Source organism: Rousettus aegyptiacus, unplaced genomic scaffold (genome assembly GCF_014176215.1).
Source record: "Rousettus aegyptiacus isolate mRouAeg1 unplaced genomic scaffold, mRouAeg1.p scaffold_m13_p_12, whole genome shotgun sequence".
Taxonomy (NCBI): domain Eukaryota; kingdom Metazoa; phylum Chordata; class Mammalia; order Chiroptera; family Pteropodidae; genus Rousettus; species Rousettus aegyptiacus.
Genome location: NW_023416287.1, coordinates 15,376,554 through 15,402,831, shown reverse-complemented (window position 1 = coordinate 15,402,831; position 26,278 = coordinate 15,376,554). Strand labels below are relative to the sequence as shown.

The 26,278-nt window shown below is 41.4% G+C and overlaps 1 protein-coding gene across 3 annotated transcripts in view; it reads left to right on the top strand.

Annotated features, from left to right (window-relative positions):
* Positions 1-26,278, top strand: part of DHX35 (DEAH-box helicase 35) — a 65,314-nt gene that overhangs the window by 22,317 nt on the left and 16,719 nt on the right. For all 3 annotated transcript variants that reach the window (XM_016153307.2, XM_036229410.1, XM_036229411.1), the window contains exons 6-16: positions 773-834; positions 1,651-1,720; positions 3,653-3,712; positions 9,946-10,058; positions 10,942-11,038; positions 11,862-12,020; positions 13,915-14,125; positions 17,365-17,489; positions 21,059-21,113; positions 24,104-24,199; positions 25,921-26,015. In XM_016153307.2, coding sequence (XP_016008793.1) covers positions 773-834; positions 1,651-1,720; positions 3,653-3,712; positions 9,946-10,058; positions 10,942-11,038; positions 11,862-12,020; positions 13,915-14,125; positions 17,365-17,489; positions 21,059-21,113; positions 24,104-24,199; positions 25,921-26,015 — 1,143 coding nt within the window. The remainder of the gene's footprint in view (positions 1-772; positions 835-1,650; positions 1,721-3,652; positions 3,713-9,945; positions 10,059-10,941; positions 11,039-11,861; positions 12,021-13,914; positions 14,126-17,364; positions 17,490-21,058; positions 21,114-24,103; positions 24,200-25,920; positions 26,016-26,278) is intronic.

Below are 26,278 nucleotides of genomic sequence, written 5' to 3'. Positions count from 1 at the left end.
TCTTATTAATAAACAAAAAGTGAAAACACTAAGATATAGCACGGGGTGGGAGTAACAACATTTAATTGTTACTGCATATTTCTAAAGCATCTTATAAACATTCATTAATCTTAAATGATGACAGCTGACATTCTTGAACACTACCTGTGTGCTTTGTCCTGTGCTAAACACTTCACATGTGCTATCTCACTTAATTCTCACAATAGCCCTGTGAGGTAGATACTTTTATTATTTCCATTTTACAAATGAGGAATCAGGCTCTGAGAGTGTGAGAAACTTGCCCAAGAATTTAGTCCCCATAGCCCGCGTTCTCAACCACAGCTCCTTCAAGCTCCCCTAAAATAATATCTGTTGACGTTGAGGTTAATCACCTCAAGAGCTGCAAGTCCAGTTATCTGAGACTCATGATATTCCCTTGGGTGGACACAGATTTGTTTGGCTTCACTGCCTGTTCACAACAGTATCAGAGGTGCACGCCCAGAGGAAATGGGGCTTAGCTGATGTTCAGATAGTAAGTGCAGGTGAAATCCTGTCAAAAGAATTGCAGACCCCAGTTGAGCTTCCCATGTTTGAGGTCTCGTTTGGGAGCAGTTTGTTGCTTGATAACTAAAATGTTGAGGCATTTCCTCACAGTCCTTTGTGGGAATTGTCTCGTATGCATGCTGGTGAATAGGTTGCTTAGTCACTTGAACTTAAAAAAAAAATCATGAATATACAGTGTGAATGAATTATTTCTAAAACTTGTTTTTTTTTTTGTTTGTTTGTTTTTTAGTTTCTGACAGATGGAATGTTGGTCAGGGAAATGATGGTTGATCCTTTGTTAACAAAATATAGGTAAATGTGTTTCTCACATGATAACTTTCCTAAAGTTTTAATAGTACAGAAGTAGATTGAGAAGCAGTTGTATTAATAACAGGTTCAGTCTGTATTTAGCCTCCCCAAAGCTCTGCTTACCTTGGCTGTTTCAATCCTTGATGTTTTCCTTAAAATTTACAGTCAAAAAAGGACAAATTAAAATCCCTGTTGTTATTTGAATAGTCTGTTGATTTATCCTTTTTATTTTGCCTCTGTTATATCCCAAGATTGATGATGACCGCAGAGTCACAGCACAGAACTGGACAACGTTTTGTTGAATGTAATATGCAGAGTCCAAATCATTATTTATACTTTCTCCTTCCTTTTGTGTCTTTTTTCATCACTTGAGGCATTAAAATTATCCTACCCAGGCTCTGTGGTCTTCCGGAAGGGATGTCACGTTTGACTTCCTGGTACATATGCGACAGACCTGTGATCATGTGCCTCTGTGTTGTTTTCTGCAGCTGAACAACCTTGAAGTGGTTGGGCCTTGTTCTTTCCAGTTACGTGCTCTGTAGGGTTATAAGTTACATGGTAATAATCAGGTATTAGATCCTATTGGAATCCAGTGTTGGTGGTAGAAATCTTTAAAGATAGCAATAAATACACCATTGTCTACACCAGGATATGTTGATGGCACCATTTTTATTAGTTTAAGAGGAGTTACTTGGCTTTATTTTAATACAAGGTGATTGCATGTAGGCTTAGTACCCAGAGATCCCTTTGATGAGCTGGATAGGATTGTGCAGGTGATTTTTTTTAGATGTTCATCGAGATCTACCTCCTGATTCTCAGTGCCATCATGCTGGATGAAGCCCATGAGAGGACCTTGTACACAGACATTGCCATTGGCTTGCTGAAAAAGGTATGACTTCACTGCCAGACTTTTGCTTTAGTTTTGTTATCTGATTAGGAAAATAATTTGGAAAATCGAACAAAATATGAAGGAAAAAAATTTAAAGTCATCCATAATCCTACCCATTCAAAGAAAATCACTGGTAGAATATGATGTATTATTTTCTTCTCTTCATTTTTCTGTATTTTCGTTTGCATATTTACATGCATCTCTTTTGGCATAAGAGGAATTGAATTGTATGTGCTCATTTGTATATTGCATATTTCTCTTCATAATATTATATCAAGATCATTTTTTTCTGTGGCATTAAATATTCTTTGCAGATGTAATTTTTAGTGGCAATGTAGTCATGTGTATCTACCATAATGTTTTTGTCTCTTTTCTTGCTGTTAGGCATTCATATAGTTTCTAGATTTGAAGTATTTTGAATGTCGCAGTGGGCACCCTTGTAATGAAATCTGTTGCATTTGTATTTCTTTTTTTTTTTAAACTTTTTTTTATTATAGAATGTTTCAAACATACCCCATAATAGAAAGAAAGTTTAATGATTTCCATGTGCCCATCATCTGCCTTCAACAATTACAACTTGCTACCACGCTTATTTCAACCTTACCTCCGTCCTCTCTCTCCTCCTTTCCTGTATTTTCTGATTGTTTTCTTTGGACAAATTCCCAAACACAGATGGTGGAGAATAGTGATTAAGAGCATGGACTCCAAGTCAGACTGCCTGGGTTCTAATTCTGACTGTTGAGTTTACTAATCTCTAAAATGGGCACAGTAGAAGTGTTTGTATGTACTCTGGTATGCTTTCCTATCTGATAGCCACTAAACCACCTTAAATTTAAATTAGTTAAAATAGAATAAAATAAAAAAATTCTGTTCCTCAGTCATGCTGGCTGTATTTCAAAGGCTTTGTGGCCACACATGCTTAGTGGCTGCTGCATTGGACATAACTGCTCTCTAGAGAATAGAGTTCTCTTGTATAGAGCTGCTCTACATCATAATTCATTGTGAAGCTTAAATAAGACAATGTGAAAATCTTAGGATGGTGCCTGGCACAGGGTCACAGACAGATGATGAGGTACCTTTAGGCAAATTGGAAAAGGATGCTTCTACTGGGAAGATGCCCATAGCTATGTGAGGGGAGGGTAGGCTGGATTTCAGATGATACAGCCTTCTCAGCTGGGCATCTTTGTGCTGTGTGTACACTACAGGTGTACTCAGTGGCTCTGGAATAGTGTAGAAGAGTATATGTCAGCCACTCTTGTTATTTTGATTATTATTTTATTCCTTGGCCAAAGATTTAGACTTTTTGATATTTATGAGGGCTTATCCCATATTACCTTCTTAGGAACAATAGAAGAGGGCTTATTTCACCAAATCTTTGCCAACAGTGAATATTACCCTTAAAATATTGCCAATGTGATAGATGAAAAAATAATCTCATTGTTATTATACATATTTTTTGCTATAGTTTGTTCATTTCATTTCTCCTATATCTGTTGGTCATCTGTTTCTTCCCATATTTCTGCCTTGGTATTACTGTTTATTGTTTATTTGCTTTTAAAGTACTGTTTTATACTTTAACTATATATACATAGATTCAAGACTATCCAGAGACCCAGGTGTCAGGAAAAATGGTTTTATTTTCGGTAAATTCAAATTCAAGTCTTAAAGCTCCTTTGTAATGCCTATAAAATTTTTTTAGCTTTTTTATTTTAGAAAGTTTTATACATTTATACAATAAGAAAGAATAACATAACGAGCCCCCTTTTTACTTATGTTTTAATAATTATCAACTCATGGTTAATCTTGTTTCATCTGTAAGCTCCCCACTCATCCAAAAAACACACTGAATTATTATGAAGTAAATTTCACACATTAAATTTCATCCATAAATCTTGCACTGTTATTATTGTTTCCTGATGCCTTCTTTTTTAGATTCAGAAAAAACGAGGGGATCTTCGATTGATTGTGGCTTCAGCCACTTTGGATGCGGAGGTAAGACTATTTCCCCCTCTCCCCCTGCCTCCTGTAAGCACTGGAATAGTTGGGCTTATCTGTGGCAAGTTACCTCTAGCAAGAGCTTATCTTTGGTAGAGTGGCCTACCTTCCTTATGGGGCCATCTGATGACCTAGATTCCATAGCTCAGAGGATACTCCTTTTCAGCCTGTAGGTGGAAATTAACCTGTAATTAATCGAGTTCATGATTACTTACTTGTCTTGTTTCTCTACATACTGTTTTTCTCTTCTCACAGGCAGCTTCTTTTCACTATTATTTTTTTTAAGTATGAGACTATATTCCTGGCATTTATTTATGACTAGCATTTAAGTTTTTTGTACAATTGAGATTTTTGCTGTACATACAATAATTTCCATGCTATTTTTTATTGCTAGGTTTATATTATTTTTCTCTCTAATATTTTGGTTCAAATAGTTCAACTCAACCAATAATTTTGACCACTTGATACACACACACACACACACACACATACATGCACACAATATGTACGTATAGATAAATAGGTGTTTATAATTCTGTGTGCCCAAGGTGCTGAGACAGCCAAGGAGCAAGTTCTTAACTCCAGCCAGCTAAAGGGTATCCAGCAGCATTCACAGAGGAAGGACATCCCACTTGGGTTTGAAAGATGCACAGAAGTTTGCCAGATGGGCAGGGGTGGAGAAGGGCATCCTAAGCATTCTCAGAAAACAGAGGCGTGAAACCATGTGTGCAGGGGGCTGCGAGTTAAGTGTCAGTGTGAGTCCTACCTGTAGGGCCCTACAGCGGGCAGTCTATCTGCCTCTGACTTCTACTTTCCCCAGTGCTCCCTACACGCCAGCCTCACTGGTCCACTTGCCGTTCGTCAGAAAAACCTAAGCATGCTTCTGCTCTAGGGGAACCCTCTTTCCAGGCCATTCTTTCCTTAAGTGTTCTCATGGCTCTACCCTCATTTCATTCCAGTTTTGATCAGATACTGTCTTCTCAAAGGCCTTTCTTGAGCACTCTTTCTAAAATAGTGCAGTGCCCCTGTTGCTGTCCATCCGTTTACTCTGCTTATTTTTCTCTTTATCACTTACTGCTACCTAACATTTTATGCATGTCTCAGTGTTTGTTTATTGTGTGTCTCCCATCTAACATCACGAAGAGTGCCCTTTCACCTAAAACAGTGTCTGGCACAGAGTAGGTGCTTTGGGTTGAACGAATTTTGGTCGATTAGGAAATAATGAGAGATTAAAATGGAAAGGTTGGTAGGAAGACCAGGTGCTGTAGTCGTGAAAAATAAAAAATAAGGGATTGTAAGCTGACAAGGTCCTTGCAGTCTGTGATGTCAACCAAGGGTTGCCTTGCCTAAAAATTTTTTTTAAAAAATGGAGAGATTGGTAAGGGTCAGATGATGGAAGGCCTTACAGGCCAACCGAAAGGGGAAGATCTCTGTCCGGCACCTGGTCAGGAGTCCTGGGAGGGTATGATGTATGGCTATGACTTGAATTCTAGATAAATTACTTTGGGTGCTGTGTAAAAAAGATGAGAGCTGTAGAAATACCAGTCAGGAGGCCAGTTTTATAATCCAGCCGAGATATGAAAAGGGCTTGGTTCCTGGCTCCTGGCCTCCCCATGGCTTCAGGATCCAGAACAACTTAGAGAAGAAATGTAGCTTGGCTAAGAGAGATGTCCGCATGTGTGCTCAGACTGCTTCCAGTCCTTCTCACAGGTTGTAGGAGTCTCTTGTCTTAGGTCTGCCCATGATAACTTTTGGATCAAGGCTCCTTGGTTGCCCTCTTTAATTAATTCTCCTGCCCTTCACCCACGATACCAACTGGAATGCTCTTTTTAGGCTATACTTTACCCTCCTCCTGTTAGCTTCTCTGTGGCCAAGTTGCACAGAGCATCTCTATTTTGCCTCTTACCTTCATTACCCATCTCTTTTAAAAATCATTCCCAATAGTTTTTATTGTGTTTGAAAACTATAGTGTCCCAGTCTTTTCTTAAAGTTATTGTTAAATAATACTTATTTAGTGCTTATGACCACCTTTCATTCTCTTTTGGTGTGGTACAGAGATTTTAAAGAATAGCTTCTTTCGGGCCTGCCTACAGTAGTTGATGTAGATGGACTTTCTGGAAGTAATTTTTTAAGTGGTAAAGTGGAGTGTAAGAAATTTGTCATGCCATGGGTATGCTATGACTCAGGGCATGCGGGGACCTCAGCAGCGTTGAGCTGGGCCTTTGGTGGGCTAGGGCCAGTCACTCTTCCATCCTTTCCTCGTCCAGTGCCTCCTCTGTGAGGAGAAGCGTGAGGTCTGTGTGCATATGAGGGGAGGACCTGTGGGGGAGAGTCAGTCCTGTGTGAATGAGGGTGTGGGGTGGTGGGCGCGGGTGCATGTGGGGTGTGGCGTATGAGTCTCCATGTGAGAGTAAGAGAGTGAGGAGGAGAATGGCGTGGGCTGAGGGCAAGGGAGGAAGAGTAGGAGTGGGCCTGGGAACAGGGAAGGGTGCGGCTCAGGTGGCATTCGACTGAGAGGTGCAGGGGTGCCAGGACTCATCCCTGGTCCCCTCGCTGCTGGATCTATGGGTAACAGACTAATTCCAAGCCCCATTGTCTGGAGGGATAGATGATGCCACCTGCTCTGGTTTTGCTCAGGACCCCAGGTCGGCCAGCAAGCAGGTGACGACACCAGTGACTGTGGCTGGGAGGCAGAGGCAAGTGGAGTATGATGGGGGCTGGTCACGTAGTTGCCTTGAGCGGTTCGGCTGCTTTGTTAATGTGAGCCTAATTAAGCAAGCAGTCACAGAACATGATCAGGTATAATTACAGAGTATTTACTGACCATTGTAACATCTTGTTGTTTTTCTTTTATTTGCTTCTGTCCACATGGCAGAAAATGGGATTGCTGACAACTCCCACAGTCTTTTGTCATAAGTCCAGCTACTTGGGGAGAGACTGATTTCTCTTTTTAGATTCCTAGAGAAGGAACCTTGGGGTCAGCTGGGGTAAGGTGTCCACTTGGGACCAATCTGGACGGGCCACAGTGTGCCGGCCCAGGCGGGCGTGTTATGTGGACTCGGCTGCTGGAAGCCCACTCCTGTGGGTCAGGTCGGAGTGACCAGGGAAGGACGCTGCAGTGAGCTAGGAAGACAGCCGGCAGATGTGCCCATCATCTGCATTCCGTTTCGTAGGCCGGTTTCTTCCTTTATGTCCTTTTGTATTTCTTACCATGTGTCTGTGTCAGTACGATCCCACCTCTTTCAAACCTGATTCACATCTTCCTTTTCCAGGTATGTTGAACCTGTTTCACTCTTCCTATTTTTTCATTCTGCCTCAAAATACATACATGTTGATACGATATTTATTTTCTGTCTAGCCTGTCTGCGTGTATTTTGTATTTCCAAATACAGATAAAAGAGAAAGATCCTAAGGATTAAGATCTTGTGCCTTCTCAATTAATGCTGAATTTTATTTCTTGAAAGAGTAATTCCCCATCTTTACTCTTTAGTAATACACGTTCCTGAGCAGCTAAGGGGTAGCCATCCACTCCAGCAGCATTGTTACGACATCATCTTCCTCCCTGTTCCGCTTGCCTTTTTGGTCCAGAAAGCCTGTCTGTCGAGTCCTTTCTAAAATCTTCTTCCTCCACCTGCAGCTTCTGGAGCCCTGCTGTCACCCCCCTCTCCCGCCTCCCCGATGGCTTCCCCTCAGGCTACTTCGCTGGCTCTCTCTTCCTCCTCCAGGCTGCCCATCTTCCATGGCCCCTGGTTCACTGGACACTTTGTGCTTGAGGCCATCTCGACTGTGCTCCTGCGCTCCTGCCCGAGCTGCCATCTGCTGGCTAGTCACAGACCACTGAGACTCCTGTGACTCCTACAGACCTGTGACTCTTGGCTCCTCTGTGGCACGTCCTTTCTCATGGTCATGGTCATTCAGGCTCAGGACTTAGATTGTGTGGGGGAAGTTTTTAATCTCTGATTGAGTAAGAAGCAGTTCCATCCTCCCCAGCCTGCACGGGCGTGTGCCTACACTCCCTGATTGCCAGGTCCCATCAGTCATAACTTCTGCAGTGCGTTGCTTTCACATTGCCCCTGCCCGAGTTCACGCTTTCATTCTCTCTTCTCTGAGCTGTTACGATACCTTCCTTAATTAGTCTGCTGGCCTCCAATCTTTTATCACCCCTGCCCTGCCCCAAAATGGGCACCATTTAGGCATCCAGAGCACAAGGCTGATGTCTGTCCTCTCTGTCCTCGTCTTGCCCATCTAATAAAGTGCCTGTGCAGCATGACATTTGGGCCCCTTTAGAGTGATAACACAGTCACTTACTGTGTACTCATTCTAGGCCAGACCTGCGCCAGCCGCTGTCACACTTTATTTGAACTGCACAACAGCCTTGCAGGGGAGGTAGCAGTTTGTTCATTTTGTAGACGAGAGAGCTAACTCAGACGAGGCTGGCCTGCCCTAGACCTTGGACTCTCCTGTCAGGGGCCCCTTTACATCTCAGTTTTCACTCTGCTGTAATCCTGGAAAGGGGGAATATCTCTTCTTCCCAGTCATCTGTTAAGGCTTAGCCAAGGGAGATTGCCACCTCCATGCTGCCTTCCCTAATAGCCCATTGTTATTGATCTTTCATTTTCTCTAACTCACAGCCCTTTTTCTGGTCATTTAGTCACTCGGCCTCAGTGTATGTTATGACTGGTTCATTGCACGCCTGTGCACCCTTGGATTATCCACTTTGGGGGCAAGGAGGGGTGTTTCTTCTCATTTGTTTGCATATCACTTCTAGTGTGCCTATGCTCTGCACATCACAGGACATAGGAAGGCTGAAGTCACTCAAAGGGAGTTTACCCAAAGGGAAAGCAAAGAATGGTGTCATGTGGTTCTTCATAGCTCAGTGTAGCTCTTTTGTTGGCATGAGGCACTTTTATGACTGTGGTTACTCTTCTCAAGCACAATTTTGAGGTTAACGCATAGTGTCCCAGTATTTTGTAGTTAAAGCCAATTGACTCCTTTAGAAGTACTCCTCCAAGCCCATTCATTTTGTATTGGTCACAGTTCTCAGTACACCCTGGGCTCCCAGATTCCAGGAGCCAGCACGTGCATGTTTAGTAAAGATACCTGGAGGAAGTAAAACATAGGACTCGTGATCACATAGGCCTCCTAGGAGAATAGCAACTAATGCCCAGCCACGCCTCAGGGGAACTGGAAGGGGATGGGTGGGGAGCAGGAAGGTCATCGAGAATCAGGTAACAACATAACCACCTAATGGGACGTCCGTGTCCCCTCAGCTGCTGGCACAGCAGCTTTCCATCTAGCACTCACTCTCCACTAGTTTGGTCCCTTGGCTCTTCTGGGGCTCAGCTTCTGTGTGTCGTGCGTCACGTTCCTTGAGAGAGGATCTTCAGTGGTGTCTCCTGCCCCATTGTTGGCCAGCGCTCTCGTGCCTGGCCTCCCTATGGATAGGACTGCCAGTCTGCTGGTTAAGTGCCTTCGAAGAGGGACGTGGCCACCTATTTGGAGGGAACCGCCAAGAGCCACTTCTCTCAACAGGGTTCTGTGGGAGTGTCAGAGGAGTATCTAACTGATGACCTGCCCCATACAAAGCTTTGTGCTAACTCCTGTAGGGCATATAAACATGGAGAAGATGCTGTTCCTGTGGTAAAGTGGCCCAAAACCTACTGGGAAGGTTATAGTAAATATCTAGCTATGGTACTGGGAATGTACCAGCTGTTCATAGAAGTACAGGTTTCCTTTATGAATTGATCACCCTGTGTGATCAGAAGTGTGCTTTCCAGATCAGAACTATCCATCAAGCTGCTTTTGCCTGTATTTAACTTGAATCATACCTTTGACCTAACTTTTGGTTGAATAAAATATAGGGTTTAGAGATAAATAATACCATAGCTACATGTTAACTTAGATGCATCAGTGAATCCAATTTTGAAATCTAACCTTTATTATTTTTCTGTGTTCCAATTTTAGTATATGTGCTACCAAAGTGAGCACTAACCTTTATTATTTTTTTAATCAAACCTTAGTAAAGAGTCTGTTATTGAAATGTGATTCCTCAAAATCGCAATAATAAAAAATGGTTTTAAATAACTATTTTGTAATCCAAAGTCTATATTATATATATCCTACTACGTACTCCCTGCTTTGCCAGTTTTATATTATTTTTTTTCTTTCCATGAGTTACTATGAACTGATTTCTTTTAGAAGAATGAAGAAATGATTTTTTTTTTTTTTAGAAATTTCGGGATTTCTTTAATCAAAATGAAACCAGTGACCCAACCATGGATACCTGTGTCATCCTCACAGTGGAAGGACGAACATTTCCGGTGGATATCTTTTATCTACAAAGGTTTGATGATACTTGCACTTTTAATGGTGGTGATTAGAAAACTGGGCCTGCATTTTGGAATGAGAAGCAGCTGCGTCTGTTCCAAGGACAGTCAGCCAGGCTGTGAGGAGGGGCATGTTTTGTGTCTCCAGTCATCGATGAGATGTTTTGGAACCCTACTCAGTATCACTGCCGAGTTCAGTTTAAACTCTTGACACTGCAGTTTCTGTGAATCTGTGTTCAGAAGCTCAGCTGGAAAGAGCAAAGTGGGAATGAGGTTGAGGGAGGATGTCTGTGGGAGCAGTATTGGTGATTTGAATCATTTGGTTGTCAGCCCTCTTCATCTTAGCAAGAGAGCCTGGTTGACATTTTTGGAAGGCTCTTCCTTGGACAGGAAGGGGCCATCTTAATTCCTATACCTAGTCATTGGACAAAGACCAGGAGCCTGGTGCAGTGGCTGACAAATCCAGAGAGTTGTTGGCCTGACTTCTGAGTTGTTCTAGTTGGACAGCACACCCATCAGCATTATCTGTCCCTCTCGGACATGCCGCCAGTGGTCAGGAGGGAAAATGGAAGAAATGTGGGATTCAGCACTGGGAACAGCCCCCAACTTTCACTGGTCAGCCATCTTTGCATGCTCAAGATAGCACATCTGTTCTCATGGGTTTATTGTTTTTATTTCTTTGCAAATAAGCAAAAAATCATAGTTGACTCATAATTATGAATTATTTTTTAGTGCATTTTAAAAAAGAAAGAAGTGAATATTTATTTGATTTATTTATATACTGATTACCTGCTAGGCAAGCCCAAACATTTGTGGGATTTTGCTCCTAGCTATCAGGGTAATTAATCTATAACTAATGTGTATATTCTAGTGATGGCTTTATCTCATACATCTTTTCAGTCCTGTTCCAGATTATATCAAATCAACTGTAGAAACCGTGATGAAAATTCACCAGACAGAGGGAGATGGAGACATATTAGCATTTCTTACTGGCCAGGTAATTCCATTGGACCTTTTCTCTGTGATGAACAGACACGTTGGGGCAGCACCAAAATTAATACAGTGGCCTATTACTTTCCTTAGCCATTTATTTCTTGTTTTATTGTATTTTGTGGTTACTTAATTACATTAAAAAATTGTTTGGTTTGAGGTCATTCATCTACTGACTACATTGTCAGAGTCATTAGCTCTTGCCCGTTCTGTCTGCAGAATCTCAAGTTGATTTTTAAAATAAACATACTTTAAATGTGTTAGCTGATTGCAAAGAACATTATACACTTTAGTCCACAGACTGTTTAGTTTACCGAATTCGAATGGATTAGGTGCGTTGCGTGCATGCATGTTGCTGCTGCATGCCTCTTTCCCCGTGGCACCTTTGCAGCTCATCCTGGGGCGGTAAGTGGGTACTTCACTGGAAAGACAACTGAACAGGCCCAAATGCTCAGTCAAGGTTGTAACACTGTTTAAAACTACCCTCCAGCTATAATCTCTTCCACTGTTGGACATTTTCCACAGCTGCTTCCTGGAAAAGCTTATAGCAGTTTGATATGCCACAGCTTGTTCATATATATTCCATGCTTTGTTTGCTACAGTACCTAAAAGCTGAGTAAAATAGTTACTGTTTTTGTTTATCGAGAATCCTTCTATGCACTGCAGGTGGTTTAAATACCAAATGTGACGTGTGATTGCACCGAAACTCATGAATCTCATCAGAGTTAAAATCTTCATCCCAACTTTCATTGTTTTTTTTTTTTAATGTGACAAAATGACGTGCTTCAAATTGACCTCGGTTTCCTTGATTCCTGGTTCAATGTTTTTAGGAAGAGGTAGAAACTGCCGTGTCTATGCTGATCGAGCAGGCTCGAGCACTGGGTCGGACTGGGATGAAGAGACACCTCCGGGTCCTCCCCATGTACGCAGGGCTGCCTTCTTTTGAGCAAATGAAAGTGTTTGAAAGGGTGTCACGCAGTGTCCGGAAGGTGAGACCAATCTGGTGACCAGGGGTATTCGCAGCCATCGTATTCATGTGGGTGCCCCTTTGTTATGCACTGAAGGTTTTTTTTTTTTAACTGGAGCGAAACTTCCTTGCTAAACAGGAGGTTTCTTCAAGAATTTTAGGTCTTGTTTCTGTGCAGTAGCTCTGAAAGCACACAATAAATAATGTGTTGCAAAGATTTCTAAACCTGTCCTGCAGAAGGGTCACTCTGATGTTAATCATCAGAGCAAGTGACTTCTCTTTGCCTCTTTCCTGCCTGCCTATTTTCCCGTAATACAATACTACCTTGGCTTGAAGGGCCATCTTGGATTGTGATGAGTCAGGAGCAATAGGTCAGTTACTACAAATGGTTTCATTTGTTTGAAGCATCACTTTGTGGAGCCAATTAATTCAAGGTGTGGCTTAAACATAGTTAGCCTTGAAATTGGGGTGGGGAAGGGTGTGGTGGGAAGTATTGGTTGAAAGGAGCCAGCAGGCAGCCAGTCTGCTTAATGCTCATTGTTCCCTTGGGCCTTAATCTGCTGTCCCTTCCATTAGATGAAGAAGGCATAGAACTGGCCTGAAATTGGCTTATAGTAGCTATTTATCAGCAGGTGGCAGAGAATATGGTAGGTGAGGGATGGTTGGAGGACACACTCCCAGTACAGACCACTTGGAAGAGGGTGCCATTGGGATGGAGCCACTCGAGTTTGCCCAGTTAAACATGAACTACGGCCAACTGGTCAGGAGCCCTGGGTTCTGTGACTGGGTTACTTTGTGTCCTGGGGTGAGTTACTCAACCTCAAGGCCCAATTTTCTTAGCTATAAAACATAAGTAATAACTTCTGGATAGGTGGTTTTATAGCCTAAAATCTTAAATGTCCATGTAAAAATGGTAGGAAGATTTTTATAAAATGAAAATAGATGTAAAAGAAGCTTTAAAAAATTCTAAGTGCTATCTCCATATGTCCCTTGCTGCTTCGAATCCTCCAGGGGCAGCGCCCAGTGCACTTGGACTAAAATGCAAACACCTCATGGCAGCCCAGAGACCATGGGTGGTCTGGGCTCTGCCTCCCTCTGCCCTCATCTTGTACTTACTCTGGCTGCACCGGCTGTTTTTCCTGTCTTTCAACTGTTTATTCTGCCTGGATCTCTGTAGGGTTGGCTGCTTCTTGTTACTCAGGTCTCAGCTCAATATCATCTTCGAGAGAGGCTTTCCCAGGTCATTCGATGTAAAGTAGCACATCCCATTATGATAATATGTAATAAACACCTTAAATACTACCTAATAATACATTATTACTTTGTTTTATTTTCTTCATAGTGTTTGTCACTCTCTAAAATGACCTACTCGTTTATGTTCACTATTTCTCCATCTCCAAATGCCCAGTCTAGAATGCAGACCCTGCGGGAGATGGGGTCTTATCTTGTTTATCGTACATCCCCAGCACTTCAAATAGTGCCCGGCAAAGCACAGACTCGCAGAAAATAGCTAGCATGTGAGTGAATGAATGAGTATACATGCGCAAGGTGGTGATTTATGTTGTGCAAAAGGCAAAAACTAGTATTCGTTGAATATTTACTGTAGGCCAAGTACCAGGCTCTAATCCGTTTATGTGTCTTTCCTGTGTAAACCCCTCCACAGCCCTGGAAGGAGGTGGACATTTTTACGTAGATGAGTACCCATCCGCAACTTGTCCAGAGCCACATGCTGAGGGAGAATTCAAACCCAGGGCACCCTGACCCTAAAACTCACGCTCTTTCCAGTATTTCAGACTGCCTCTTGTAGATTCTGCAATGTCAGAAATACGTTTAAATCTTGTAGGATTTTGAATAGTTTATTACAAATGAAAAGAACCAAATAACTTTTATTTTCACTCTTTCCATTGGGGATTTAGGTGATAGTGGCCACCAATGTGGCGGAAACCTCCATCACAATCAGCGGGATTGTGTACGTGATCGACTGTGGCTTTGTGAAACTCCGAGCGTACAATCCCAGGACGGCCATTGAGTGCTTGGTGGTGGTCCCAGTGTCCCAGGCCTCGGCCAACCAGCGAGCAGGACGTGGTGGCCGCAACCGCTCAGGAAAATGTTATCGCCTTTATACAGGTTTGTGTGGCTTTCCTTAAGGATTTTCGACTTTCTCAGTCAGCCTGGGCGTTGGAGAGTGTTCCAATTATTTCCCCACATAAAATCCAGACCTCCTTCACCTCCTCTGTAACCGGGCCCCCTGCCACCTTCCTCCCTGTACACATCGCACTCCTTGGCTACTGCTTGCTCCCTGTTGGCCAAAGCTGGCCTCTGAGTCACCAATTATTTGCCATACCCGTTCTAACCAAATGTCTGGGTGTAGGCTCGTCTGCAGCCATGGGACCCTGTAGCTTGGGCTATGTGTCTCCGGTCCTGTCTTTCTTACATTGTCTTTAGCTTAATGTGCTGTTTTCTTGTTCTGAGATTCCTGGGTCCTGTGTCCATCTTAACCTCTGGTTTGAAGCATCTTTGCAGAGCTAAAATGGCAAGATGGATCCTGAGTCTCACTGATAGAAAGCAAATAGCTGCTCGACTCCTGCTCTGTGCTATGTACCATGCTAGGCTCTGAAGGAGCAAAATGAATCCATAAAGACTTTGCCAGCCCTTAAGGAGCCTTCTCTCCGGCTTGAAGGCAGCCTTACCTACAAACAGCGATGTCCCAGAGCTGTTCTTTCTCTGCACTTCTCTTTTGTGGGCGATGATACTCAGATTTTTCTCAATTGCCCAGACCTAATTTTTACATCATTTTTAATTCCCTTCTCCAGTATCTGCCATTGCTTAGCAGATCCAAGGGTTTTATCATTTACCCCTTTTATCCTTTCCAGTTCCCATCACCCTCATTCAGTCCTAGACATCGTTCCTTTTGTTAGCAAGTGTTTACAGAGCACCTGCTACATGCTAGGGTTTGGACAAGTCTAGGACCAGGTGAGACATGGTTTTTGGCCACACGTGGTCACTGACAGCTTGGTGGTGGAGGCAGACTTACAAACAGATCATAATATCATCGTACAGTAGGGTCATTATAACGGCATGAGCCTCAGAAGCAGAGAGCAAGGAGTTTTCCTGTTCGGGAGGGCTTCCCAAATGAGTATTGGGCCTGGTCTTATTGGCAGCTCAGTAGTTATCCAGGTAAAGAGAAAGCAGTGGAGGTTAGATTTTAGCACACCAGGCAGAAGGAGTGGGGTGTTCTACACTGTATCAGAACTTCACCCTTTTTTTATGGCTGATTAATATGCATTGTATGGCTACACCAGCTTTTGTTTATCCATTCACCAGTCGATGGCTGTTTCCACCTTCTGGCTGTTAAAAATAGTTGCTCTTAAGAACGTGTGTGTATATGTACTTGTTTGAGTACCTGGTTTTGGTTCATTTGAGTATACAGTGGGAGTGGAATTGCGAGGTCCTATGGTAATTCTGTGCTTTAACTTTTTGAGAAACTTGCATTATTTTTAAAGAAGAAATGGTTAGCGTCATCTCATGCTCCAAAGAAAACAAGCACTGGAATGCAGACTAAATAGAAGCAGATCTATTTCATTAAAAGGTCCTTAGCATGAGCAGTTTTAGTGGAGGTGGGGTTGGAGAAGGTGGATCTACAGTAATGGGGTGCCTTAGATCTAGCCTCTAGGCTTTCTTGCCTAACCCATTTCTGAATGAACTTTTTGAGAGTGCAGCTCCAGGCATGGTGCTACCTGCTCAGGACTCTTAAGAATTTCTCAGAACCTTCCACGACTTTTTCTCAGCTTGTCTGTTTTGTTGTCCACCTACACCTTGCCCACACCGCTTCCCAGCTGAACTGCACTTCCTGGATATACCTTCTGTTTTCCCACATCCACCTCTCATTCCTTTGATATCCTTCCTTTGGTCAACATATCGTTCTTATTCTTCAAATCCTCTCTCAAATGGCAACTTCTTCATGAAGCCACCTCAGATGCCTTCTTCCAGCGTCTGTGCTTCCTCCTTCCCTGAGCCTCCCTTTCCCCTTGGGAGGACCACTTACTGGGACCTGTTTTTGGTCTTGGTCCCAGGCCCCTTGACATCACTGAAGCTTCTCAAAGCCATTGGCCTGTGGCTTCTGTAGTACCTGGCCTAATGCCTCATGTACTTGAGTCCTGAGTAGAGTTTAACTGATTGAACTCTTAGTACCTACTTAGTAGGTACTAAGTAGGTACTTAGTAGGTACAGGAAGTACCTACTTCCTGTGAGTGTCTTCTCAGCAGGGTTGTCTTCTTATCTAGGTCTGCATTGTGCTTGGAAAATGTGATTATGCTATCAAAAAGCTATCCCCAGAAGGCTCTTGAAGCTCCAAGGGTATATCCCTTTGGGAACTTCTGCTGTTGCCTGTTTTCCAGAACCTTCCAGTTAAACTCATGCATTTGGCTTTTGAAGTTCTTCAGTGATAGTGCCATTTCTTCATGATACCTTTTGTTTTGGATTGTTTTCTCTGTCGTTAACTAAAGCTTAATGATCTACATGGCAGTTGGGCCACCCTTGTGTTATGGAGGGTGTGCGCAGTTAAAATGTTGACTGATGTGGGAGGATTTTGTGGGTGGAGCATTCTCTGTATAATCCATAAGCTTTCTGAATATGTACAAAAGTGATTTAATCTCTTCCTCCCTCTTTTCCCCACCCTTTTTCTGTAGCTTTTATAAGAAGGGTTCCCAAAGTCGCTTTCCCTCCCCACCTTCGCTCTTGCGCCTCCCATCTTGGCACCTCTGTGCCTCGTCATGCTTTTTCTTGTTGGAAATCACCTTTTGTTTCTGATGGGGCTATAAGCATTCATTAATTTATTTGGGGCAGCATCAGATTCTGGGTGTGACATATGTGCCTGGCATATTGATTTTAAAAGTTAGATTTGGCCAATCTTTGCTCTTTATAATAAGATTGGTCATTTGTTATATTCTGTTTACTATTTTAGAGATTTATTTTGAAATTGTTCTTTGCTTATATGTACCATTCTTTCCTTTTCGACTTACACCATTGCAAGCAGAGGTAATGTAACCAGGCACCATAGTGATTCAGCAAATACTTGTTTCTTTGATTTAATATTTTGCTGAGAAGAAGTGCGTTAAAAAGTATCCTAAAGAAAAAGGACAAACTTTTGTAAAGCTATATCATTTATAAAGATATAAATTGCTAAAATTTTTTTTAAATAGAATGGTCTTTCCTAAATATGAAATAACTGTATATCATGATATCATATGCATCTGATCTTGGAATCCTGGAGCCTCTTATTAGAGAAGGAAAAGTGTCCCTTTGGCATAATGATTGCATTTGATTGTGACATTTGACCTCAAACAGTTCTGATTTCCTGTCCCCAGAGGAAGCCTTTGACAAGCTGCCTCAGTCCACCGTTCCTGAGATGCAGCGGAGCAATTTGGCACCTGTCATCCTGCAGCTGAAAGCGCTCGGAATTGACAATGTCCTCAGGTTCCACTTCATGTCAGTAAGTCCTGCCTGCCGTCTGGGGCTGTAGGGAGGCTGGAGTGCTCGCAGGGGAATTTCAGGGCACTGTGTCAGACCACGTCACCTTTCTTTTCTTTTCTTTCCACTTCGCTTATATGTTGTGTGCCTACTTTGCACTGGGCTCTGTGCAGGGTATGGGGGAATACAGCCAGACCAGGCAGACACAACCTCTGTTCTTATCTGCTGGAGAAAAAAGACAAGTAGTGAGTAATGACAATGCATGTTCCCAGTGCCGAGAGAGACAAAGAAAGGGCCTCCAGCCCTGTTAGTCACGTCTGAGGTGAGACCCGAAACCCAGGTGGGATTTCACTAGGTCAGTACAGGTGGAGAGAGTCAAGACAGTGAGCATGGGTGTAGGCCTGCATGAAAGAATATCGCAATTGGGGAAGCCAAGAGGGCTTAGGCAGAGCTGTCCAGAGGCTGATTGCATTTCTGATTATTTCCTAAGACAGGTTTCCAGGTATGGGATTGTTGGGTTAGAGGGCCTTAGTTGTTTGGTAGACCCTTGACACATGTCCACATTGCTTTATGGGAATAAACTTCAGCAGGGCATGAATGCCTGACTCACTGTGCCCCTATTGCGCCACGTTATTTCCTTTTAGAGTTTTGCTAATTTGATGGTGGAGAGGGAGAAAGGGAGGAAAAATATTATCTGTATCTTGTTTTGATTTCTCATAAGACAGTTTAAAAAAAAATTTAGAAAAACGTTTATTGTCTACTTTCTACTTCTGCATTGTTAAGCCATTTTTCTGTTAGAATTAATGTTTATTAGTGATTTTCAAGTCTTTTAACTATTAAAGACATTAACCGTTGTCTTTAGTATTTCTGGCAAATAGTTTTTCTACTTATTTATATTATACTTTTTAAATTTTTTTAGAAGAGCAGACATTCTAAACATTTCCATAGTAAAATCTTTCTATCTTTGCCTCTGTGACTTCTGTTATTCTTGTGCTTATGAAACACTTCCCTATAACTAGGTCAGTCAGTTAATAAATATTCATTGATATTTTCTTGAATTTTTATGATTTTGAAGACTTGCATTCTAACTGTGTTTTATCCCAGCTGTATTGGTAAATGATGTGGCAGGTCTGGATTCTTAGATAATAAAGTCCCTGATGGCACATATGTCATGATAAACTAGGCAAATGAAGGAATAGAAAAATACCAGTCTTTCTCCCAAAGAAAACAATTGTGTGTTTATTGTAAGTATGGAGAAAATATTTCATTGTTTTATTGGTGTATAGTACAAGAAATTATAAAGAAAAGATAAACAGTTAATGTGAATTAAAAGCTTATGAAAAGCCTCATATCTAAGGTTAAAGGAAAACATTTAATGGCAAAAATGATGGATCAATATCTTAAAAACTACAGAGTTTTCATACATCATTTACAATAAATTAAATATCCATTGAAGATAAAGCTAGAGGAAATAATAAGCTAGTGTTAGAACATGTTCGACTTCTCTAGAAGAGAAAGAAATGCAACTTGAAATAGCTGTAGAGTACCATTTTATACTAATTAAATTAACAAACATAAAGAGAAATGTTAAAATCTAAAGCTGACACAATTTGGGAAAGTGGTTTCATACTCTGTTTCAACTCTCATGGAAGACTTCCTGGTATTTTATGAGCTATAGAAATGTCTAGTATTTCTTCTCAGGGAAATTTCTTCTGAAAAAACAATTCAAAAGAAGACAAAGAATGTATGTGTATGAAGTTTATAGCATCATTTTATATTAAATTAAAAAAATACAGATAATGAAAACCATAAACTTTGGACAACTGAAAGATAAGGAAAATACATACAAATTTATCTTCATGTAGACCCTTCTGGTTATTTCTCCCTGAAATGGTATTTTTTTATAATCACAATCACAGGGTACATATAATTTTATGTATTTAGCAGTGTTACTTACAGTAGCAAAAAATTGAAAACAACTCAATTGCCCAGTAGTAAGAAAATGGCTAATTTAACAGAGTATAACTTTATTAGAATAGTATGCAGCTGGCCTAAGTAATCACTGTGTAGATTCTGTAGGTACAAGAAACATTGAAGGCAGAAAGCTACACAGTGAGAAGAACAAGCTAAATGTATATATACCATCCTTCCAACTATGTTAAATAGTGTTTGCATATAATTCCAAATCAGATGAGGCCATAGAGAAATGCTGGTAATGTAGTAAATATGTGATTAGGTGAAAATATGGATATGACTTGGGGTGGGGGAAGGTTTCATTTCATTTTGTTTTGTTTTTTGATTGATGATTAAAGGGTGGAATTCATAGGGGACTTAGTGATTGACTAGAAATAGGGCCAAGGACGGAAAGGAATCAGAGAGGACCTCGTTAACTTTCTTTTTTAAATATTCAAAAGCCAGTTCCGTGCTTCGCTCTTCCTATGATCATATCTCATGTAATCCCAGTGTAAAAGATCCCCAGAGGGGTGAGCCCCTCCATTTAGGCGCTGCATATTTTGCCTCTTTGTAAAGTAGGATGTCAGTGGCACTGAGGAAAGGGTAGTGAATCATGGTCTAGCCAATAGCGATTCATCGAGTACCCTCTGTGTCGCGAATCAGGTCTAGTTCCTACCCTCGCGAGTGAGTGTGTGCATGCTGTCGTCACAGCTTTTCAAAGTACAGTTTTTGTTCCTCGGCCGTCCGTGGTGGAGGAGGGTGAAAACAGTGAGACCTGAGTTCAGTTTCTGGCTTTGCCCCCGACTACTTGTATGATCTTGTTCACATGTCTTCTACTTGTTATGCACTTTGCTCACCCGTAAAATGGAACTAAAACAGTGTGATACTTAAAATACATTTGTTATGGGAATGCATTTAGGGAAAAAAGCTACACAGTTTGAAAAAGTACTATTTTATTATAATAAAATAATTTTGGTTTATTATAAACAAGGTAATGTAGTGGAAAGTAGCCATGATGCCTGGTACTTAGTAGATGCTCAGTAAAAATTTGTGGAAGGAAAGAAGGAGATAGGATCTAGAGAATTGGACTGAAGGTCATAATATCAGCTTTGCTTAACTTCAGGTTATCTAGCATTTTCTGGTATTTTCCAGGAATTCAAATTCAACCAACCATATGTTTGTTACACTCTATAGGCAAAGGCTGCAGCTGGGCTCTGGGTGATACAAAGATCAATCACCAATCAGTATTGCAATCAGTATACCAATCAGTATGGGGCCTCTAGTCCGTAGAAGGCTGAGATTATGCAGTAAAAATTAGAACTGTCTGATGAGAATTTAGGAAAAACAAGAAGGTAGTTCAAGGTAGGGACCAACCATTTCTGATGGAGGGAAACACAGGGAGAGCTTCAAAGGAAAATGTTTACTCAAGCTGAGATCGATGACCAAGCATCACTAAGGATGCCGAGAAGGAGAAGAGGGACATTTGGAGGGGCACTGACATCATGAATAGATGCATGGAGGTTGGGAAGTGTGGAGCACGTAGAGAGAAGCACGGATTTGAGTAGGAAATGGTGACATTTTTATGTCTGTTACCTGAAGAAATTAACTTAGGAGTATTTTAATGTTTTTTTTTTATAGCCCCCTCCAGCACAGTCGATGGTTCAAGCGTTGGAGTTACTCTATGCTCTGGGAGGTACGCCTATCATTATTATGTTTTTCTGATCTGTTTTAATAGGCACTTTAGAGCTCTTAGTATCTTCAGGAACGGGGTTGGTTCTCTCCATATATATAATCTTCTTATTGAAACTTAAGCTTTATGGAAAGAAGGTGGGACCATAATGAGATTAATAATAGTACATGAAGTCCAGTCATGACCATGAATTAATAAAGCGTGTCAGTACATCAAAAGCTATTAATAACCATCACCAGAGCCACCCTCCTAAAGACATCCAGAAGATTCCCTACCAGTATCTAGTATTTCAGATGTTACCTCTCCAGACCTTTTTCCTTGTCCTTCCACACCCCATTCTGAAATCAGTGTTCTCTCCTTGACTCCCCTTCATCCTATTCCTGGAGCTTCCTGTGGAGAACTGGGTAGAATACCAGCCTGTGGTCTTGTTTGGGCAAGGAAACGCCATGCGATGGCGGAACCTGTGTTCTCTCGTTGTTTGAAAATGTAGTATTTACCTAAAAATAGAGAAAATCGTTGACTGAATTCACCTCTTCAGGAAGCATGTATCTTTTCTGTGAATGTTGCCCCAAATGAATTAATATTCATTTCAGTATAGAGTTTTAGTGGAGCTTTTGTCCTTTGAGATTCTTTTTTTTTTTTTTTTTTTTTTTTTGCTTTTAAAACCTTTATTGAGATATGATTCCTCCATTTAAAAAGTACAATTCAGATTCAGTGGTTTTTAGTATATTCACAGGGTTGTGCAACCATCACCACAAATTTAGAAAATTTAGAACATTTTCGTCACTCCCGAAAGAAACCCGTATGCATTAGCACTCACTCCTCATTTCCCCTCCCCTCCGCCCCCAGCCCCGGGCAACCGCTTTCTGCTTCCTCTCTCTATATATTTGCCTCTTCTGGACATTTCGTATAAATGGAATCATACAATCTGTGGTCTTTACGATTGGCTTCTTTCATTGAGCACGATGTTTTTAAGATTCATCTATGTCGTAGGGCATAGTAATATTTCATTTCCTTTTATTACTGAATAATATTTTATCGTATGGCTATATCACATTCTTATGCATTCATCGATTGATGGGCATTTGGGTCATTTCCTCATTTTGGCTAATAACACGTAATGCCGAAATAAACCTTGATATACAGTTTTTGGTGGACATTCCTACCAGCAATGTATGAAGGCTCCAATTTTCTATATAATAAGTTGCCAATGTTTGTTATTATCTGTCTTTTATATTATAGTCATCCTAGTGGCTGTGACGTGGTTTCTCGTGGTTTCGATTTGTGTTTTCCTAATGATTAATGATGTTGAGCATCTATTCATATTCTTACTGGCTGTTGGTATATCTTTGGAGAAATGTCTATTTCAATCTTTTGCCCATTTTTACTGCCTTTTTATTATTGGGTTGGAGTTCTTTCTATATTGTGGGTATAAATTTTCTTCTTAGATCTGTGATTGGTAAATATTCTCACTCTGTGGGTTGGCTTTTCACTTTTTTTTAAATATTTTTGGCTTTTCATTTTTTTTTGATGGCATCATTTATAGTACAAAAGTTTTTAAGTTCTGAGTAATTCAGTTTATTTTCTCTTTTGTCACTTATGGTGTCATATCTAAGAAACCATTTCCTAACCCACAGGCACGAAGATTTTTCTCACAGGTTTTCTTCGAAGAGTTTTTATAGTTTAGCTCTTATGTTTAGTAGGTCTGTGTTCCATTTGGAATTAATTTTTTGCATGGGGTGAGGTAAGAGTCCATCTTCATTCATTATATTTATGATACTTCCCTGTGCAGGAATAGCTGGTTACTGATTTAAAAGATCTTCAGTGATTTAAAAGGCCTTTGAGTGGGTCTGTATCATCAGCCCAGAGTGAGTGTGTGCTGGAATAGAGATCCATCCCTTGTTCTCAAGCACGTGATAGGAACGTGAAAGCAAGGTTTCCTGGGATAATCTGTAATGAGTTTGGGAGAACGTTGACCATGTAGAAAATTTCCAATTGCATTGGTTTTCCTTCAGTCAGAATGTCATTTAAAATATTTTCATTTCTTCACTGCCCTAAATTAGCTGGAAAAGGTAGAGTGAAACACCCAACTTAATTTAGTTTTAAGCTGAATTTTCTATCACCTTTAAAGAGATGGTTATATAGGAACAGAAGAGAAATGACCTTTTCTGTCTTACACTGAGCTCTGCAGAATTTGTTTTAATACTACTTCTTGGAAATCGTCTAAACAATAGTAAAACAGTAGTCTGCATCATGGGAATTCAATTCCTGGATATTGGCCGGTGGCAAAGAAGCAAGGAGGGCAATAGAAGGAGTCTGCCCAGTTTAGTAAACTTCCCAGGAGGCAGCTGGATAAACAACTGCGCTTGGCACCAAAGAGAGATCTGGGCATGTATTTGGATGCATAGTCATGGCCTCGTAATTGCCAACATGGTGAGAGAAGAACAGAGGGCACGGGATGCCATCCTGGAACCTCTATGGCATGTAAGAGATTGGACATGGAAGAAGATCCAGAGGCGACAAGAAGCGAACAGCAGGAGAGGTGGCAGGGAATCGGGAGAGTGGGGGTCCCGGAAGCTGGGGAAGAGTGTTTCCAGGGAGCTGTGGCCAGCAGCCTCACAGGCTGCTAGAAACTCGGGAAAATGCCTCTGGGAAGAGCAGTTTATGGAAAGTAGTGGGATAGAGTGGGGCTGCTGTGAGTGAGAGTATGGGAGCAAGAGGGGATCGCAGGGCCCTTTCCTTATAATTAAGTCCTTAAATAGAAGCCACTGGAAGTACCGATTTTTAAAACCGAGTATTCAAGAGCTCAGTGGAGATCTTTTCTTCTTTCAATATGATAGCACTGTGGTGTCAGATTGAGTTTGATAGTGCATGATTCATTTTTTGGATACCTTTTTTAAACAAATGTACATCATTTTTATTCTCTCAGCAACTGTACATCTTCCAGCATAATGGTGCATACCTTCTGACTGTTGTCATTGTTGCTCTGGCAGGTCTGGACAAAGACTGTCGCCTAACGGAACCTCTTGGCATGAGAATAGCAGAGTTTCCTTTGAATCCCATGTTTGCAAAAATGCTGCTTGAATCAGGTGGGTGGAGACCAGCAATTCTCATTGATTTTATTTCGATTGTCAGAGGAGTTATTCCCCAAATTCTGTGCACCTTGGGGAAGAGGATGCAGTCTGTTTAGAGTATTGAAGGAGCTATCTCCTAAAGCGGTCTGGTTTGGGGCATATCGTTAACTTGTGATTTAATATCAGTCATCATTAACTCAGTAAACACTTTTGTTTGTTTCTTATGGGCCTAGATTTTTAAAAAAAAAAAAAAAACAGGGAAGTTTTTTGTTATCGTGAAAAATAAGTAACAAAATTTACCATTGTAACCACTTTTAAACTTTCTGTCTATGAATTCGATTATTCTAGGAACTTCATATAAGTGAAATCATATTTTAGTCCTTTGTGACTGACTTGGTTCACTTGGTGTAATGTCTTCACAGTTCATCCACATTGTAATATTTGTTAGTGTCCCTCCTTTTCAAGGCAGGATAATATTCCATTTTATGTATAAACCACATTTTATTTATTTATTCATCTGTTGATGGACACTTAGGGAGGTTCCATCTCTTAGCTATTATGAATAATGTTGCTGTGAACATGGACGTAAAAAAATATCCGTTCAAGTCCCTGATTTCACTTCTTTTGGATATATGCTTAGAGTGGAACTACTGGGTCTTCTGATAATTCTGTAATTTTTGGATGAATCGTCATACTGTCGTCCACGGTGGCTGCAAGATTTTATAGTCCCACTACCGATGCACAAAGGCCCCAATTTCACTGACACCATCAGATTTTTGTGAAGATATGAGTTAAGGGATAAAAATATATAACCTGGAGATCTTCTCATATTCAGAAGACAAAATTATCTAGAGAGCATTGTCCCCCTTCCCCACCTCCAACTTTCTACCCTGGGAAAGTAAATAATGATGTTTTTCTTGCTTTTATCTAACCTTTATATTGACTGGCAATCTACCAAGCTGTACGTCAAACTAAGCATGGTGAAAGAATGTTAAGTATAATTGTGTTTTGGAACAACCGAATAACCTTAGATTCACATTGAGAAACAGGTTCTGAGTTTGAGGTTGGGAAGTGTATCACTCATGAGGGCAGGAAGCTGTGGGAAATGGGCCTGGAAGTGCAGTTCGCTTTCACTGTCTGATGCGCTGGAGGGCTGATTGCTGCAGACCCGGGTTCCCGGTGCTAGCAGCAGCAGCAGCAGCAGCAGCCGCCCACAGAGTGCTTCCCTGGTCTAGCTTTGCCTTGGACTTGCCAGGTGAGATAAGCCCTGCTGAGAGGGAGGCCACTTCAGAGAAGGGCCCAGAGGCAGAGAAACAGCAGAAGGGACACAGCCCACATGTGCCTCACCCCCTTTCCTTCTCAGGCTTTCTGCCAGGATTCTAGGTGTCCACACAAGGGAGTAGGGAGCCGCTGCGGCGCTAAACTGCTCATAGCGGCGGGGACAGTCTGGACCCCACCGTGGCTCCCAGTGAGGGCTGCTCCGTGTTACAGCCACAGAGCGGACTCTTGGCTCCTTTCTCAGCGTCTTTCCAGGCTACCATTCATCTGGGCCATGTGTAGGACATTCTGTTTGTCAGACTGAAGCGTTTATATATTACATACTTTAACAAATCAAACTATATGTAAATAATATGATTTGAGTTTACAGTATGGTGCAAGGAAAATATTGGAAAATGCCTTTCATTTCTCATTGACACATTGTATGATTGAAATCAAACATGTTTTTTGTTTTATAGGAAATTTCGGCTGTTCTCAGGAAATTCTAAGCATCGCGGCTATGATGCAGATCCAGAATATCTTCGTGGTTCCCTCAAACCAGAAGTCTCAGGCGGTGAGTCTGGCTTTCTCTCCAAGCTGTTCATACCGTTCTCTTTCATTTTGGGCCTTCCTTGTTAAAACCGCTAGCACCTGCTGACAGTGGAGCCGTGCAGATGATACCAGCTTGCGTTTGAACGTTTGCTGTGTGCCTGACTGTGCACCAAACATTTTATGTCCATCATTTCATTTTCATCGTTTCATTTTATCTTCACCATAAATCAGGGAGGTTGATACTATTATAATCATTTTTAGAGATAGAGGCACAGAAAGGTTAGA